The following is a 17779-nucleotide window of genomic DNA, read 5'->3' as shown; positions in this document are numbered from 1 at the left end:
TGGGGGCCCCATATGGGCCCTCTTTTCTTCCATCCGACATAGTCAGCAGCTACTGCTGACTAAACAGTGGAGCTATGCGTGGATGTCTGACCTCCTTCGCACAAAGCAGAAAACTGGTGAGCCAGTGATCCCACTGGGGGTGTATAGCCAGAAGGGGAGGGGCCTTACACTTTTTAGTGTAATTGCTTTGTGTGGCCTCCGGAGGCAGTGCTATACACCCAATCGTCTGGGTCTCCCAATGGAGCGCCGAAGAAAAACCCTGTGCCTTAACAGCTTTGCTCCTTGTGGACGACATGCTGTTGTCTCCTAGGAGAGTGATCACTGAGGGTATATGGGAAACAAGGGGTATACAGCCCGACCGAACAGATATAGATATATATATATATATATCTATTCCGGCACCCTAGGGGGACCAGCACCGGGTGACCGGTGTGGCTTACCGACCGATAACAAGCGGAGTGTGTCCTCCAGATTCCCTGCCTTAGGTCCCCCGGAGCTGCAGAGCTGTTCACTGAGAATCCTCCACCGGCAGAATGCCAAAAAATGGCTGCCGGAGCTCTCAGGGGAGGAGTGGAGCCGTGGGCGGCGCCAGGAAAGTGCGGGAATCTGGGGTCCCCACAGTGCTCAGTGAGGGGGGAGGAAAACATGCAGGATGCTCCAGCCCTCACATCCGACATCAGGTCGGTAATCCCGCCCTTACCCCTGACAGGCAGGCCCGGGGGCGGGATTTTTGCGACTAGGCCACGATGAAGCCGGGGACTAAATTTGAGACCGCGCCCGACAAGCAGGCTCGGTCGGCGCGGAAGTCCACCGGCCTTCTCAATTCAGCAGCTGCCGCGGTTTCCGGGAAGAAGGTGCGCTCCTGCACAGTCCCCAATGGGGACACAGAGTACCTTTGAGTTGCAGGGCCCGGTCCCTGAGGTTGAATAGGCTCCGGTCCGGCAGGTTCCCACAGGGGCTGCAAAGGGAGCACGATCCCAGTAAATGGATGAACGCTTAGGATCCCACTTCTCCCAGAGCCGCTAAGGGATGGTGAAGGAGACGGCATGTGGCTCCAGCCTTTGTACCCGCAATGGGTACTTCAACCTTAACAACACCGCCGACGTAGTGGGGTGAGAAGGGAACATGCCGGGGGCCCCGTGGGGGCCCTCTTTTCTTCCAACCGACATAACTAATATGAGAATGCATGAGTGGATGTGTGCCTCCTTCCACACAAAGCATAAAACTGAGGAGCCCGTGATCCATGGGAGGGTGTATAGGCAGAGGGGAGGGGTTACACTTTTTAAAGTGTAATACTTTGTGTGGCCTCCGGAGGCAGAAGCTATACACCCAATTGTCTGGGTCTCCCAATGGAGCGACAAAGAAAAAAAAAAAAAAAAAAAAAGCATTTTTCATCTGAATTTTCTGCTGCATATTTCTGGACATAGTCTGCATTTTTCCTGCGAGAGGATTTAAACTGCAGGAGATATGTTCACATAGGGTGTTTTTGATGCAACTTTTTTTCTTTTTGGAGAAAAACTGCAGAAAAATTGCTGAAATGCTGTGGATAACATGACAAAAAAAAACAACAGCCTAAAGAAAAACAACTTGCTGTATATGCAAGAAAAAAAGAAGGGAATTTTGTTTACTTACCGTAAATTCCTTTTCTTCTAGCTCCTATTGGGAGACCCAGACAATTGGGTGTATAGCTTCTGCCTCCGGAGGCCACACAAAGTATTACACTTTAAAAAGTGTAACCCCTCCCCTCTGCCTATGCACCCTCCCGTGCATCACAGGCCCATCAGTTTTGGTGCCAAAGCAGGAAGGAGGAAACTTATAAATTGGTCTAAGGTAAATTCAATCCGAAGGATGTTCGGAGAACTGAAACCATGAACCAAAGGAACAATTCAACATGAACAATATGTGTACACAAAAGAACAACAGCCCGAAGGGAACAGGGGCGGGTGCTGGGTCTCCCAATAGGAGCTAGAAGAAAAGGAATTTACGGTAAGTAAACAAAATTTCCTTCTTCGTCGTCGCTCCATTGGGAGACCCAGACAATTGGGACGTCCAAAAGCAGTCCCTGGGTGGGTAAAAGAATACCTCGATAAAAAGAGCCGAAAAACGGCCCCCTCTTACAGGTGGGCAACCGCCGCCTGAAGGACTCGCCTACCTAGACTGGCATCTGCCGAAGCATAGGTATGCACCTGATAGTGTTTCGTGAAAGTGTGCAGACTAGACCAGGTAGCCGCCTGACACACCTGCTGAGCCGTAGCCCGGTGCCGCAATGCCCAGGACGCACCCACGGCTCTGGTAGAATGGGCTTTCAGCCCTGAAGGAATCGGAAGCCCAGAAGAACGGTAGGCTTCAAGAATCGGTTTCTTAATCCACCGAGCCAAGGTTGACTTGGAAGCTTGCGACCCCTTACGCTGGCCAGCGACAAGGACAAAGAGCGCATCAGAACGGCGCAGGAGTGCCGTGCGAGAGACGTAGAGCCGGAGTGCTCTCACTAGATCTAACAAGTGCAAATCCTTTTCACATTGGTTAACTGGATGAGGGCAAAATGAAGGTAAGGAGATATCCTGATTGAGATGAAAAGGGGATACCACCTTAGGGAGAAATTCCGGGACCGGACGCAGAACCACCTTATCCTGGTGAAAAACCAGGAAGGGGGCTTTGCATGACAACGCTGCTAGCTCCGACACTCTTCGGAGTGATGTAACTGCCACTAGAAAAGCCACCTTCTGCGAAAGACGTGATAGAGAGACATCCCGCAGCGGCTCGAAAGGTGGTTTCTGAAGAGCCCTTAGCACCCTGTTAAGATCCCAGGGTTCCAGCGGCCGCTTGTAAGGCGGGACTATGTGGCAAACTCCCTGCAGGAACGTGCGGACCTGCGGAAGCCTGGCTAGACGCTTTTGAAAAAACACGGAAAGCGCCGATACTTGTCCCTTGAGAGAGCCGAGAGACAAACCCTTGTCCATTCCGGATTGAAGGAAGGAAAGAAAAGTGGGTAAGGCAAACGGCCAGGGGGTAAAACCCTTATCAGAGCACCAGGATAAGAAGATCCTCCAAGCCCTGTGATAGATCTTGGCGGACGGTGGTTTCCTGGCCTGTCTCATAGTGGCAATGACATCTTGAGATAACCCTGAGGACGCTAGGAGCCAGGACTCAATGGCCACACAGTCAGGTTGAGGGCCGCAGAATTCAGATGGAAAAATGGCCCTTGAGACAGCAAGTCTGGTCGGTCTGGTAGTGCCCACGGTTGGCCCACCGTGAGATGCCACAGATCCGGGTACCACGACCTCCTCGGCCAGTCTGGAGCGACGAGGATGGCGCGGCGGCAGTCGGACCTGATCTTGCGTAACACTCTGGGCAGCATCGCCAGAGGAGGAAATACATAAGGCAGTCGAAACTGCGACCAATCCTGAACTAATGCGTCCGCCGCCATAGCTCTGTGATCTTGAGACCGTGCCATGAATGCCGAGACTTTGTTGTTGTGCCGAGACGCCATGAGATCGACGTCCGGCGTTCCCCAGCGGCAACAGATCTCTCGAAACACGTCCGGGTGAAGAGACCATTCCCCTGCGTCCATGCCCTGGCGACTGAGAAAGTCTGCTTCCCAGTTTTCTACGCCCGGGATGTGAACTGCGGAGATGGTGGAGGCTGTGGCCTCCGCCCACAGCAGAATCCGCCGAACTTCCTGGAAGGCTTGACGGCTGCGCGTGCCGCCCTGGTGGTTGATGTACGCGACCGCCGTGGCGTTGTCCGACTGTATGCGGATCTGCCTGCCCTCCAGCCACCGATGGAACGCCTTTAGGGCTAGATACACTGCCCTTATCTCCAGAACATTGATCTGAAGGGAGGACTCTGTCGGAGTCCAGGTTCCCTGAGCCCTGTGGTGGAGAAAAACCGCTCCCCACCCTGACAGACTCGCGTCCGTCGTGACCACAGCCCAGGATGGGGGCAGGAAGGATTTTCCCTTCGACAGAGAAGTGGGAAGAAGCCACCACTGAAGAGAGGTTTTGGCTGCCAGGGAAAGAGAGACGTTCTTGTCTAGGGACGTCGACCTCCTGTCCCATTTGCGGAGAATGTCCCATTGAAGTGGACGCAGATGAAACTGCGCATAGGGGACTGCCTCCATTGCTGCCACCATCTTCCCCAGGAAGTGCATGAGGCGCCTCAAGGGGTGTGACTGGCCCCGAAGAAGAGAGTGCACCCCTGTCTGCAGCGAACGCTGTTTGTCCAGCAGTAGCTTGACTATCGCTGAGAGAGTATGAAACTCCATCCCGAGGTAAGTCAGTGATTGGGTCGGTGTCAATTTTGACTTTGGGAAATTGATGATCCACCCGAACCTCTGGAGAGTCTCCAGAGCAACAGTCAAGCTGTGTTGACATGCCACCCGGGAGGGTGCCTTGACTAGGAGATTGTCTTGGAGACAGTGCCTCCGGCGGTCTTTGGAGGACGTGACTTAGACCACCATGCATAGGAGTTCCTCTGGCCCTTCTGTGGCCTGTTGGACGAGGAGGATTGGGACCTAGCTGAGGGCCGAAAGGACCGAAACCTCGATTGAATTTTCCGTTGCTGAGGTCTGTTTGGTTTAGACTGGGGTAAGGACGAGTCCTTTCCCTTGGATTGCTTAATAATTTCATCCAATCGCTCGCCAAACAATCGGTCGCCAGAAAATGGCAAACCGGTTAAGAACTTCTTGGAAGCAGAGTCTGCCTTCCATTCGCGTAGCCACATGGCCCTGCGGACTGCCACCGAGTTGGCGGACGCTACCGCTGTACGGCTAGCAGAGTCCAGGACGGCATTCATGGCGTAGGATGAAAATACCGACGCCTGAGAAGTCTAAGACGCAACTTGCGGAGCAGAGGTACCTGTGACCGCATTAATCTCAGACAGACAAGCTGAGATAGCTTGGAGTGCCCACACGGCTGCAAAGGCCGGGGCAAAAGACGCGCCTGTGGCTTCATAGATGGATTTCATCAGGAGCTCTATCTGCCTGTCAGTGGCATCCTTGAGCGATGAACCATCTGCCACTGATACTACAGATCTAGCCGCCAGTCTAGAGACTGGAGGATCCACCTTGGGACATTGAGCCCAACTCTTAACTACATCAGAGGGGAAGGGGTAACGTGTGTCAATAAGGCGCTTAGTAAAGCGCTTGTCCGGAAATGCTCTGTGCTTCTGGACAGCATCTCTGAAGTTAGAGTGATCGAAAAACGCACTCCGTGTACGCTTGGGAAACCTAAACTGGTGTTTCTCCTGCTGCGAATCTGACTCCTCTATAGGTGGAGTTGGGGGAGAAAGATCTAGCACCTGGTTGATGGACGCTATAAGGTCATTTACTATGGCGTCCCCTTCAGGTGTATCCAGATTGAGAGCAACGTCAGGGTCAGAGCCCTGAGCTGCGACATCCGCTTCATCCTCCAGAGAGTCCTCAAGCTGAGACCCCGAACAGCGTGATGAAGTCGGGGAAGATTCCCAGCGAGCCCGCTTAGCCGGTCTGGGACTGCGGTCCGTGCCGGAGTCCTCCCCGTGAGATCTAGGTGCCACCCCAGGAGCACGCTGCGGCGCAGACCGAGAGGGGCCTGGGGGCGATGATCCCACAGTGCCCGGGGCCTGTGTAAGAACCGATCTGGACTGCAAGGCTTCTAGTATCTTAGCAGACCATCTGTCCATAGACTGAGCCATGGATTGTGAAAGCGACTCAGAGAGTTTCTCAGCCAAAACTGCAAACTCTGCCCCTGCCACCTAGACAGGGGAAGCCGGCGGTTCTACCTGAGCCGAGGGTCCCACCAGTGCCCGAGGCTCCGGCTGAGCGAGTGCAACAGGGGCCGAGCATTGCTCACAGTGAGGGTAGGTGGAACCTGCAGGAGAGTGATCACTGAGGGTATATAGCCAAAAGCAAAACAATGCGGCCGAACAGAGAAAATGTATACAAATATATATATATATATACACTTCGGCACCCTAGGGGGACCAGCACCGGGTGACCGGTGTGGCTTACCGACCGCCCAAAGCGGTTGTGTGTCCACCAGATTCCCTGCCTTGGGCCTCCCAGAGCTGTAGAGCTCGTTCCTGAAATCCTCCACCGGCAGAATGTGATTGTAAAAATGGCTGCCGGAGCTCTCAGGGGAGGAGGGAGCCATGGGCGGCGACTAATAAAGTGCGGGAATCTGGTGCCCCTCAGTGATTAGTGAGGGGGGAGGAGGACACCTAAAGTATGCTCCAGCCCTCACTGTCGACGTCAGGTCGACCGTCCCGCCCTTATCCCTGACTGGCAGGCCCGGGGGCGGGAGTTATAGTACTAGGCCGCAGAAGCCGGGGACTAAATTTAATACCGCGGCCGGCAAACAGGCGCGGTCGGCGCGGTAGTCCCGGTCGTCACAAAAAACCAGCAGCCGCTGCAGCGTCTGTGACACAAGCGCTCCATGCACCGTCCCCATGGGGACACAGAGTACCTTTAGATGCAGGGCCTGTCCCTGATGATACCAAGACTCCTGTCCTCTTTGGACCTGAGGAAGGCGTTCCGCCGAAACGCGTTGTGGTATACATCTGCCATTCATCAGTGTGCACAAGCCGGTGTTTTCATTTGCAATATGGATATTTATTTTTAACCAAGTTACAAATAAAGAAGCATTTTTATTCATCTCCTTGGAGTCCAGCTGGATCTTTTCCATTGTTCTGTTCCAAGACTCCTGTCCGGCAGATTCCCCCAGGGGCTGCGGAGGGAGCCCGGTCCCAGTGAATGGATGACCGGTTAGGATCCCACTTCTCCCAGAGCCTCTAAGGGATGGGGAAGGAAAACGGCATGTGGCTCCAGCCTTTGAACCCGCAATGGGTAGCTCAACCTTAACAGCACCGCCGACTTAGTGGGGTGAGAAGGGAGCATGCCGGGGGCCCTGTGGGGGCCCTCTTTTCTTCCATCCGATACAATCAGCAGCTGCTGCTGACTAAAATGGGAGCTTGAGTGAATGTGTGCCTCCTTCAACACAAAGCAAAAAAACTGAAGAGCCCGTGATGCACGGGAGGGTGTATAGGCAGAGGGGAGGGGTTACACTTTTTAAAGTGTAATACTTTGTGTGGCCTCCGGAGGCAGAAGCTATACACCCAATTGTCTGGGTCTCCCAATGGAGCGACAAAGAAAAATCATTCATAACTAAAAGGGTTTGTCAGCTAGAAGGTGGAAGATCTTAAAGGACCTTTTTGAAAAGCTGATAATCGGGAACAATTTAATAAAATCAAAATAAGCCAATCAACCAATGAATGACGAAAACGGTTCGCCTGTGTGGGGGACAGGATGATTGTCTTAGGGGCACTTTGCGACATCGCTACTGCGATCTCGTCGGGGTCAAATCGAAAGTGACGCACATCCAGCGCCAGTAACGACGTTGCAATGTGATGCACCGATAAACGATCGCAAAAGCATCGAAAATCAGTAATCTGTGTAGCGTCGGCCATTTTCATAATGTCGCACCAATAGGAGATACGATGTTGTTCCTAGTTCCTGCGGCAGCACACATCGCTGTGTATGAAGCCGCAGGAGCAAGGCACATCTCCTTACCTGCGTCCCGCCTGCTCATCTCCGCCCCTCCACTTCTATTGGCCGCCTGCCGTGTGACGTCGCTGTGACGCCGCACAACCCGCCCCCTTAGAAAGGAGGCGGGTCACCGGCCAGAGCGATGTTGCAGGGCAGGTATGTGCGTGTGAAGCTGCCGTAGCGATAATGTTCGCTACGGCAGCTATCACAAGAGATCGCATGTGCGACAAGGGGCGGGTACTATCGTGCTCGGCATCGCTATCATCGGCTAGCGATGTCGCAGCATGTAAAGTACCCTTTAGCCTTCATTCTCTCATCATTGCTCCTCAATAAACAAATGACTTAAGTACAGTTGAAGGTTACTGGCTCTAAATTGTCTGTGAAACAGTGTCGGGCGTTGTTTATAATAAAAGGATATCGTGCATATAGATGCAGTTCTCTCCTCGGGTGCAATATCCTTGTATGTAAAACTTGCAGATTTCTTTCTTCTTTTCTATTTCTGCGTCATGATCAAACTTGCACTGATCTCCCTGAAATAAGACAATAGCGTCATCAATTTCCATTAGGCTGGGCCATCAATAGACAATAGGAAAAAGAAATCCTGATCCTATAAATGATTTACCGAACCGGCTTAGCTAATGATCTGAGCCAGGCCCCTTCATACCCATCACAAGCAAACTCTTGGGTAATAACCAGTCCCATTAGTTTTCCTTAATATCGAAAGCTCTAGTGTGCCATCAGACCAGAGCTCTGCAAAGTTGGAGTTTTGCAGAGCACTGTTCTGATAGCCAGGGAAGCTGGTTTGGGATACCCTTAAATCTTTTATGGCTCAATCTACCTCCAACATTCTTTTTTTTCCTTACCTTGATACATCGCGCCTCCAGGAAATACTTGCAAATCTGTTTCCCCTTTCGTTCCACCGTATGCTGGTCTATGAATTCCTGACTCATGGCCACCCATTTCTTTGCCGGTTTGTCCTGTTGGGCACAAGTGAATATTAGTGTCACAAAACTGGAAAATTATCTTTCTCAGTGGCTAAAAAATACAAAGAAAAAGTCGGCTCCTCCCCTGCAAGTTATTTGTGGTCCTCACCTCTTGGTAATAAGGGTTCAGACCTTTATGTGAACCTCTCCCTCTGCCTCGCTCTTTATGCATCGCTTTCTTGTGTGGGCCGGGTGAAGGGCCGAGGCCTCGAGCGTAATAATACCCTTTCTGTTCTGCTCCTGGAAATAAAACATTATTAAAGAAATTATTCACCTTCGGAGGGCCATTTTTTTTTTAAACATTTTTTGCAATTGGGTTACATTATAAATGTTGCACAGCTTGCCTTCTACAGCCTGAATCTATTTCTCAAAAGCCCTATTTATTTCCCTTTTTCTTTTTCAGATGCGTACTTAGCATTTCTCCGTTCATAATGATATCTGGGCGCCGTAACTTACTTATACCCGATTTTCACTTCTGCGCATGCGCGCACTTCCGGGCACACTGCGCACGCGCGGCTTGCGTGTCACTCGTCTCTATGCGTTCCATAAACACAGGAAATTGTTCTGTTAGTCCCGCCCCTTCAGCACATTTAAACCCCAGCGCGGTCATTCTCTTTCACTCCACCGCTGATCCTTGGCTAAACAGGTATGTCATGTCTTTCTCCTCCGTTAACCCTTTGCTGACTGGCACTTTCCCACTATAGATCACCAATGTTTAATACACTTGTATTCCTTTTTTCTGATACACTGATAGTGATTTCCTTACTCTATTTTCCAGTCTTATAGCGATTCAATATTGTGACCATTTCCCATTGTGGACATTACAATTATATACTGCCCTTTCCAACAGAAAGGTAATATTGTTTCCTAATTTATCAATTATGATTATATGTTGGTGAAAGTGCTTATGCACTGAAATGACATGTTTATAAACCTAATATTGGTCATGACATTTACTTTCAAGTGATTTCTATAATTCCTAAAATATGGGCATTGTTATTATTATTCTTTCAGATATAAATGATTATACACGTCTGACGTTCTTCTCAGATAACATTCAAAATACCGTATAGGTAATAAAGGATATAAATTGTTATTATTCTTTTCTATATGATACAAATATGAATGAATATTGGTACTCATTTTTCCTTTTGTTATTCTCTATCTCTGTTACATATAATTCAGTTGTGAAGAAGGCAAACAGCCGAAACGTCATTATCATTTCTGAATATCCGAATAATATAAAATATAAATAAACAATAATTGATAACATTCTGTGTGCCGGAGTTTTTTCAATATATGAATCTATTTCTGAGCGTAACAGAATAAGTCAGTCAGCTCACTATGAAAAGTTTTTTGGGAGGGTTTTAAGCTCATCTCAGCTGATTTGTGACCACATCAAAGTGTAAGGTAACAAGGAGCCTATAAAGGTAAACAATGCAAAATGTTTAATGAAACACACAAAAAAATTTGAGCCAGAAAAATGCATTAAGAAAAAATAAAAATATTCAAAAAAGGAAAAAAAAAAATTAAATATAAAAAAACTATACAATTAAAAAAAATATAAAATAAAATAAAAAGTTTAATAAAAAATAAATAAAAAAAAAAAAGAGAATTTTGTTACTTACCGTAAATTCTTTTTCTTATAGTTCCGTATTGGGAGACCCAGACCATGGGTGTATAGCTTCTGCCTCCGGAGGACACACAAAGTACTACACTTAAAAGTGTAGCTCCTCCCTCTGAGCTTATACACCCCCTGGTAGCCAGTCCTAGCCAGTTTAGTGCAAAAGCTGAAGGAGAATAGCCACCCACAAGTAGAACCGAGTAAGAACCGGAACAACCTGAGACTCTGTCCACGACAACAGCCGGTGATAACACACGGAACAAGAAAATTGCCAACAGGCAACAGGGAGGGAGCTGGGTCTCCCAATACGGAACTATAAGAAAAAGAATTTACGGTAAGTAACAAAATTCTCTTTTTCTTTATCGTTCCTTTGGGAAACCCAGACCATGGGACGTTCCAAAGCAGTCCCTGGGTGGGAATAAACAGAAAAAACTAAGAAGTAGACGGAGCCTAACTTCACAAGTGGGCGACAGCCGCCGGAAGGATGCGTCTGCCCAAGCTCGCATCTGCCGAAGCATGAGCATGCACTTGGTAGTGCTTCGAAAAGGTATGCAGGCTAGTCCAAGTGGCAGCCTGACAGACTTGTTGAGCCGTAGCCTGGTGCCTAAAAGCCCAAGAGGCACCGACAGCTCTGGTCGAGTGTGCTTTGATCCCCGGCGGGGGAGGCACCTGAGTACTCTGGTAGGCATCCGAAATGGTCGATCTAATCCAACGGGCCAAGGTCGGCTTAGAAGCAGAGAGACCCTTGCGCCGCCCTGTGGTTAGCACAAAAAGAGAGGTGCACCGCCTAAGCGCAGCGGTGCGAGCCACATAAATCCGGAGAGCACGCACCAGATCTAGAGTATGCAGCGCTTTCTCAAAGCGATGAACAGGGGCCGGACAGAAGGAAGGCAAGCAAATATCCTGGTTAAGGTGGAAGGGAGAGACCACCTTAGGAAGAAAGTCCGGGGTCGGACGGAGAACTACCTTGTCTTGGTAAAAAACCAAAAAAAGGTGACTCCGAGGAGAGCGCAGCCAAAACAGAGACTCTCCTGAGAGAACTTATGGCAACTAGAAAGGCCACCTTTTGAGAAAGACGATACAAAGAAACCTCCCTAAGGGGCTCAAAGGGGGGTTTCTGCAATACCGTGAGGACAAACAAAAGGTCCCAGGGATCGAAGGGCCGCCGATAAGGCGGAATGATGTGAGACGCACCTTGCATGAAGGTGCGGATCTGAGCCAGCCGGGCGAGACGCCGCTGGAACAGCACTGATAGAGCTGAGACTTGTCCCTTGAGAGAGTTGAGGGACAGTCATAGCTGCAGACCGGACTGTAAAAAAGACAGAAGGGTCGGCAACGAAAATGGCCAAGGAGAATGGCCGTAAGAGCGACACCAGGACAGGAAAATTTTCCAAGTCCTGTGATAGATCTTGACCGAGGAAGACTTACGGGCCCAAGTCATAGTGGAGATGACTTCAGGAGGAATACCAGAAGCCGTCAAAATCCAGGACTCAAGAGCCACGCCGTCAATTTGAGTGCCGCAGAATTCGGGCGGAAAAACGGACCTTGCGCGAACAGGTCTGGACGGTCCGGAAGATGCCACGGCATGTCCACGGACAGTTGGAGAAGGTCCGGATACCAAGCTCGCCTGGGCCAGTCCGGTGCAATGAGGATGACTCGACGGCCCTCCATTCTGATCTTGCGCAGGACTCTGGCCAAGAGAGCTAGAGGGGGAAACAGGTAGGACAGACGAAACTGGGACCAGTCTTGAACCAGAGCGTCCGCGGCGAAGGCCTGAGGATCGTGGGAGCGAGCCACGTAAACCGGAACCTTGTTGTTGTGACGGGAGTCAGAGTGGATTTGGAAAGATTGACAATCCACCCGAATTGGGCTAGGGTGGCGAGAGTGAGCGAAACACTCCGCTGACAGTCTGCGCTGGATGGACCCTTGACCAGAAGGTCGTCCAGATAAGGAAGCACTGCTAACCACTGGAGGTGCAGGACCGCAATCACTGCCGCCATGACCTCGGTGAATACCCGAGGGGCCGTGGCTAACCCGAAGGGGAAAGCCACGAATTGGAAATGATCCTCTCCTATCGCAAAACGTAACCAACGCTGATGTGACACTGCGATTGGCACATGTAGATAGGCATCTCTTATGTCGATGGACGCCAGGAACTCCCCTTGGGTCATAGAGGCAATGACTGATCGCAGAGACTCCATGCGAAAATGCCGCACCCGGACATGCTTGTTGAGAAGCTTGAGATCCAGGATGGGCCGGAAGGTACCGTCCTTTTTTGGAACTAGGAAGAGATTTGAGTAAAAACCTCTGAAACGTTCCTGAGTGGGAACTGGGACAATCACTCCGTTTGCCTGCAAGGACACCACGGCCTGCGAGAAGGCGGCGGCCTTGGAGCAGGGGGGAGTAGGGAGAAAAAAATCTGTTTGGAGGGCTAGAAGAGAATTCTATCCTGCAGCCGTGAGATATGATGTCTCTCACCCACTGATCGGAGACCTGCTTTAACCAAGCGTCGCCAAAGTGGGAGAGCCTGCCACCGACTAAGGACGTGGCTGGAGCGGGCCGAGAGTCATGAGGAAGCTGCCTTAGTGGCAGAACCTCCTGCGGTCTTCTGCGGACGCGCTTTTGGGCGCCAGTTGGATTTCTGATCCTTGGCTGAGTTAGCGGACGAGGCGGAAGGCTTAGAGGATGACCAGTTGGAGGAACGAAAGGAACGAAACCTCGATTGATTCCTACCCTGGGCGGGTTTCCTGGTCTTAGTTTGTGGCATGGAAGTACTCTTCCCGCCAGTAGCTTCTTTAATGATTTCATTCAGCATTTCACCAAACAGCCGTGAACCAGCAAAAGGGAGCCCAGCATGAAACTTCTTGGACGAAGCATCTGCCTTCCACTCTCGAAGCCACAAAATCCTGCGGATAACAAGAGAATTAGCTGAAGTCACCGCAGTGCGGTGAGCAGCCTCTAGCATGGCAGACATGGCATAAGATGAAAAGGCTGAAGCCTGAGCAGTTAAGGTAACCATCTCAGGCATAGATTCCTTGGTGAGGGAATGCATCTCCTCTGAGAAGCAGAGATAGCTTTGAGAGCCCACACTGCTGCAAAAGTCGGGGAAAACGCGGCCCCCGCAGCTTCGTACACAGATTTGGCCAGAAGGTCAATCTGACGGTCAGTGGAATCCTTAAGTGAGGTGCCGTCAGCCACCGACACAACGGTCCGGGCTGAGAGCCTAAACACCAGGGGGTCTACCTTTGGGGAGTGAGACCACTCCTTGACCACCTCAGGTGGAAATGGAAACCGGTCATCAGAACCACGCTTTGGAAAGCGTTTGTCAAGGCAGGCCCTGGGTTTGGTCACAGCGGTCTGAAAACTGGAGTGGTTAAAGAACACACTCTTCACTCTCTTAGGCGAGGTAAACTGGTGCTTTTCTGCCAAAGAGAGTTGCTCCTCTGATACTGGCGGATTGAGATCCAGCACAGAATTAATAGAAGCAATCAAATCACTAAGATCTGAGTCACCCTCAGAGAAATCGATGGGATACATAGCCTCCGAGCCCCCAGTGAGGGCATCCTCCTCATCTTGAGAGTCATCTCTTGAGACAGAGCCGTGGGATGGGGAGGGGGAGGAAACCCTGCGCCTTCTCTCAGAAGGACAGGGTCTGGGATCAGATGATGAATACTCCGTGAGCTCTGATGGACGGAGGTCAGAGGATAGGAGTCCTCTGTCAAGAGTATTAGAGGCACCCTGAGAGGGGGGCTGATGCATATTCATCAAAGTCCTGGACAAAAGTCCCATGGACTCAGCAAATGACTGGGATATGGACCTAGAAAAGGACTCTACCCAGGCAGGGGGTTCAATCACAGGTGCAGCAGCAGCCTGAGAGACCACTGGGGGTGAGACTCCAGGCTGTGGCACCGCCAAGTTAGAGCAACCATCACAGTGTGGATAAATGCTCCGCTCAGGCAGCAGGAGCTTACATGCAGTGCATGCAGAATAAAGCTCTGGAGCCTGCTCCTTGTGTGAGACATGCTGCTGGAGTGGGGGCTTTGCAGAGAATGAACCCCAGGGAGAATATACAGAGGTCCACAACCGGAGACCGGCTGTGGCTTACCAGACTGCTGAGCGCGGTATTGTGTGCCCTCCAGATCCCGAAGCCCGGTCCCCCAGAGCGTAGCACCTCAGCAGAGATGCAGAATGCAGGATGTCCCAGAGCAGAGTGAACTCTGCCTGAAAAATGGAGGGGGCGGGACTAGGGGCGTTCCTATAAAAGAGCGGGAACTGGAGGGCTATAGAGACCTGCCGGGAAGGAGGGACGCCCCAGCAGTGGGGAGTGTCCCTCCCCCTGTGTAGAACGGCCGCCGGGAGGAGCCGAACCTGTCCCTCTGCATGAGTGACATGCGAGGGCAGGAAAACGAAACTAGGCCTCCGGCGAAGCCGGGGCCTAAATTTAAGCGGCGAGGCCGACAAGCAGGCACCATCGGCGCGGTTCTCAGGCAAAAGCTGGAGAACCCACCGGAAAAGTTAAAAACAATCACATACAGCATACTCTCCCCTTACAATAAAGAACCGGGACCCCCAACATAAACGTCTCAGGTACTTAGCTGCTGAGACGCAGGGCCATGTCCCTGGGGATGAGTGCTCCGGTCCAACAGAATCCTCAAGGGGCTGTGGATGGAGACCGGACTCCTGCCAGGCATGGAGACCGTGCTGGCTCCCACTTCAAGGCAGAGCCCAGAAGGGATGGTGAAGGAGCGCGGCATGTAAGGCTTCAGCCTTGTAAATCAACCTTAACACCGCCGCCGACACAGTGGGGTGAGAAGGGACATGCCGGGAGTCCAGACATGAACCCGCTTTTCTTCAAACTCTTTCCAAAAGTCAAACAATCAGATGAGAATGCATGTGTGGATGTATGACCTCCTGAACACAAAGCGATAAACTGGCTAGGACTGGCTACCAGGGGGTGTATAAGCTCAGAGGGAGGAGCTACACTTTTAAGTGTAGTACTTTGTGTGTCCTCCGGAGGCAGAAGCTAAACACCCATGGTCTGGGTCTCCCAAAGGAACGATAAAGAAATAGAAATGCCCAAAGGTGGATTTTTGTGTAATGCTTTAAAAGGAACCTGTCACCACATTTTCGGCCTATAAGCTGTGGCCACCACCACCGGGCTCTTATATACAGCATTCTAACATGCTGCGTATAAGAGCCCAGGCCGCTGTGACAACATAAAAAACACTTTATAATACTTACCTAACGGTCGTGCTGTGGTGGAGTTGGGCCTTATGGGTGTCTCTGTTGTCCGGTCCCAGCGCCGCCTCTTTTGGCCATCTTTGTCCTCCTTCTGAAGCCTTTGTGCATGACGCGTCCTACGTCATACACACTCACCGGTCCTGCTATAATACTTTGATCTGCCCTGCTCAGGACAGATCAAAGTGCGCCTGCGCAGGACCTCAATGCCGGCGAGTGCGAATGATGTAAACGCGTCATGTACTCCAACTTCAGAAGAAGGACAACAAAGATGGATGAAAGAGGCGGCGTTGGCACCGGACAACGGAGACACCCATAAGGCCCAACTCCACTGCAGTATGACTGTTAGGTGAGTATTATAAAGTGTTTTTTATGTTCTACACAGCGGACTGGGCTCTTATATACAGCATGTTAGAATACTTTATATAAGAGCCCACTGGTGGTGGCCGCAGCTTATAGGACGAAAAAGTGGTGACAGGCTCCCTTTAAAAGTTTTACACACATAGGATCTGACTAATAAAAACAAATCATATTGCATCCAAAACAAAGGACTATACTACCCTGTTTCCCAGAAAAGAAGCACTGCATGATTTTTCAGGATTTTGGGAGTATGCTAAAAAAAAAATAAGCTCTAGTTACAGTTCAGTTAAAAAAAAAAAACTGTCCAGAGGTCCAGAGAGCTACCGCTATACAGCTGAACAGATACAGTAGATACTTCATCAAGGAAAGCAGACACCCCAAAAAGACTTGCACTCAATAGACCCCAGAATCATAAGGGGATTGCTAGTGTTGGGCTCTCACACACAGATATTGTAGTACCGCTGGCATCACTCCACACCCAAGTGTTGAGGCTGCTTCCAGTCACCAGGGGGAGCCAACCACTACACTTGACTTGGAACGCAGCTGGAATTGCAAGGGACCTGACAATGATGCACATTTGACACAGCCAGATCTGTGTGTGAGAGTCTATCCACCATCAGCACTTGCCAACTCTAATTGTTTTGAATATAAGGGGGTCTGAGGAGTGCGATTATTTTGGGGCTGTCTGCTTTGTTTGACGAAGGGTCTACAGCATGGGCCCTGCTGAACTCTATTCACTTTTTTACATTAATCATAACAAAAACTTAGCCAGCAGAGAGGTCGCTAAATACACATATAGTATAGGTAATGTAGTAGTAGTCGTCGTCGTCATATCAATAATAGCACCCTAAGAACTATAAAACAAATATCATGTGTTAAGACCTATCCACAAATGTTGTATAGCCATGAATAAATTGTAAAAGTATATCTTCATTACTTGTATTAAATATCACAAAAGGTTAAGAACAAGAGGAGCACACTTCTTGGTTTTAAACTTTTGTGATATTTGATTCAAGAAAAAAAAATATATATACTTTTATAATTTATTCATGGCTATATATCTTTTGTGAATATGTGAATAGGTCTTTTTCATTAGCTTTCTAGACACTTTTTATTTGTGTTTATGAATACAGTAATACCTTGAGTTGACAGGGTCTCAACTAACAAATTGTTAAGGATACGAGCTGTCACTGTATCTTTTTAGCTTCATGATGACTTACAGCAAAGATGGAACTGCAGCTGTACATTACCTAGGCCAAAAAGTACTACTCCAGCAGGATACAGCTAAACCCCCACTAGGTGAAGGCATCACAGGGGCAGGAGGAGCAAATCACACACACTTACAAAACATGGAGGGGGCAATTGCTGGATGGTAGGGAACTTAAGGAGGTATAAGAGTTTGTTTTAAGTGTGCTGCGTGACGGCAGCAATGTACCAGGATGAAGGATCATAAATACCAGAATGGGGAGATCATAAATATCAGGATGGAGGTACGTGTACCATGATGAGGGGCCATGTACCAAGATGGGAGGCATGTACTAGAATGGGGGCCCATGTATTAGGATCATATAGACCAGGATGGGGGGGTATCATATAGACCAGGATGGGGGGGTATCATATAGACCAGGATGGGGGGGTATCATATAGACCAGGATGGGGGGGTATCATATAGACCAGGATGGGGGGGTATCATATAGACCAGGATGGGGGGTATCATATAGACCAGGATGGGGGGGTATCATATAGACCAGGATGGGGGGGTATCATATAGACCAGGATGGGGGGGTATCATATAGACCAGGATGGGGGGGTATCATATAGACCAGGATGGGGGGGTATCATATAGACCAGGATGGGGGGTATCATATAGACCAGGATGGGGGGTATCATATAGACCAGGATGGGGGGTATCATATAGACCAGGATGGGGGGTATCATATAGACCAGGATGGGGGGTATCATATAGACCAGGATGGGGGTCAATTACAAGGTTGGGGTATCATATATACCGTACCAGGATGGGCAATAAACCAGGATGGAGGACCATAAGTG

The 17779-nt window shown here is 50.0% G+C and overlaps 1 protein-coding gene across 1 annotated transcript in view; it reads right to left on the bottom strand.

Annotated features, from left to right (window-relative positions):
• ZC3H6 (zinc finger CCCH-type containing 6) overlaps positions 1-17779 on the bottom strand; it is a 134288-nt gene that overhangs the window by 37523 nt on the left and 78986 nt on the right. The window contains exons 5-7 of the mRNA XM_075330155.1: positions 8615-8745; positions 8386-8499; positions 7941-8052 (exon numbers count right to left, since the gene is read on the bottom strand). Of these exons, the coding sequence (XP_075186270.1) occupies positions 7941-8052; positions 8386-8499; positions 8615-8745 (357 nt within the window). The remainder of the gene's footprint in view (positions 1-7940; positions 8053-8385; positions 8500-8614; positions 8746-17779) is intronic.

Source organism: Anomaloglossus baeobatrachus, chromosome 12 (assembly GCF_048569485.1).
Source record: "Anomaloglossus baeobatrachus isolate aAnoBae1 chromosome 12, aAnoBae1.hap1, whole genome shotgun sequence".
Taxonomy (NCBI): domain Eukaryota; kingdom Metazoa; phylum Chordata; class Amphibia; order Anura; family Aromobatidae; genus Anomaloglossus; species Anomaloglossus baeobatrachus.
Note: the sequence above shows the minus strand (reverse complement) of the source record. Positions and strands in the feature narration are given on the sequence as shown.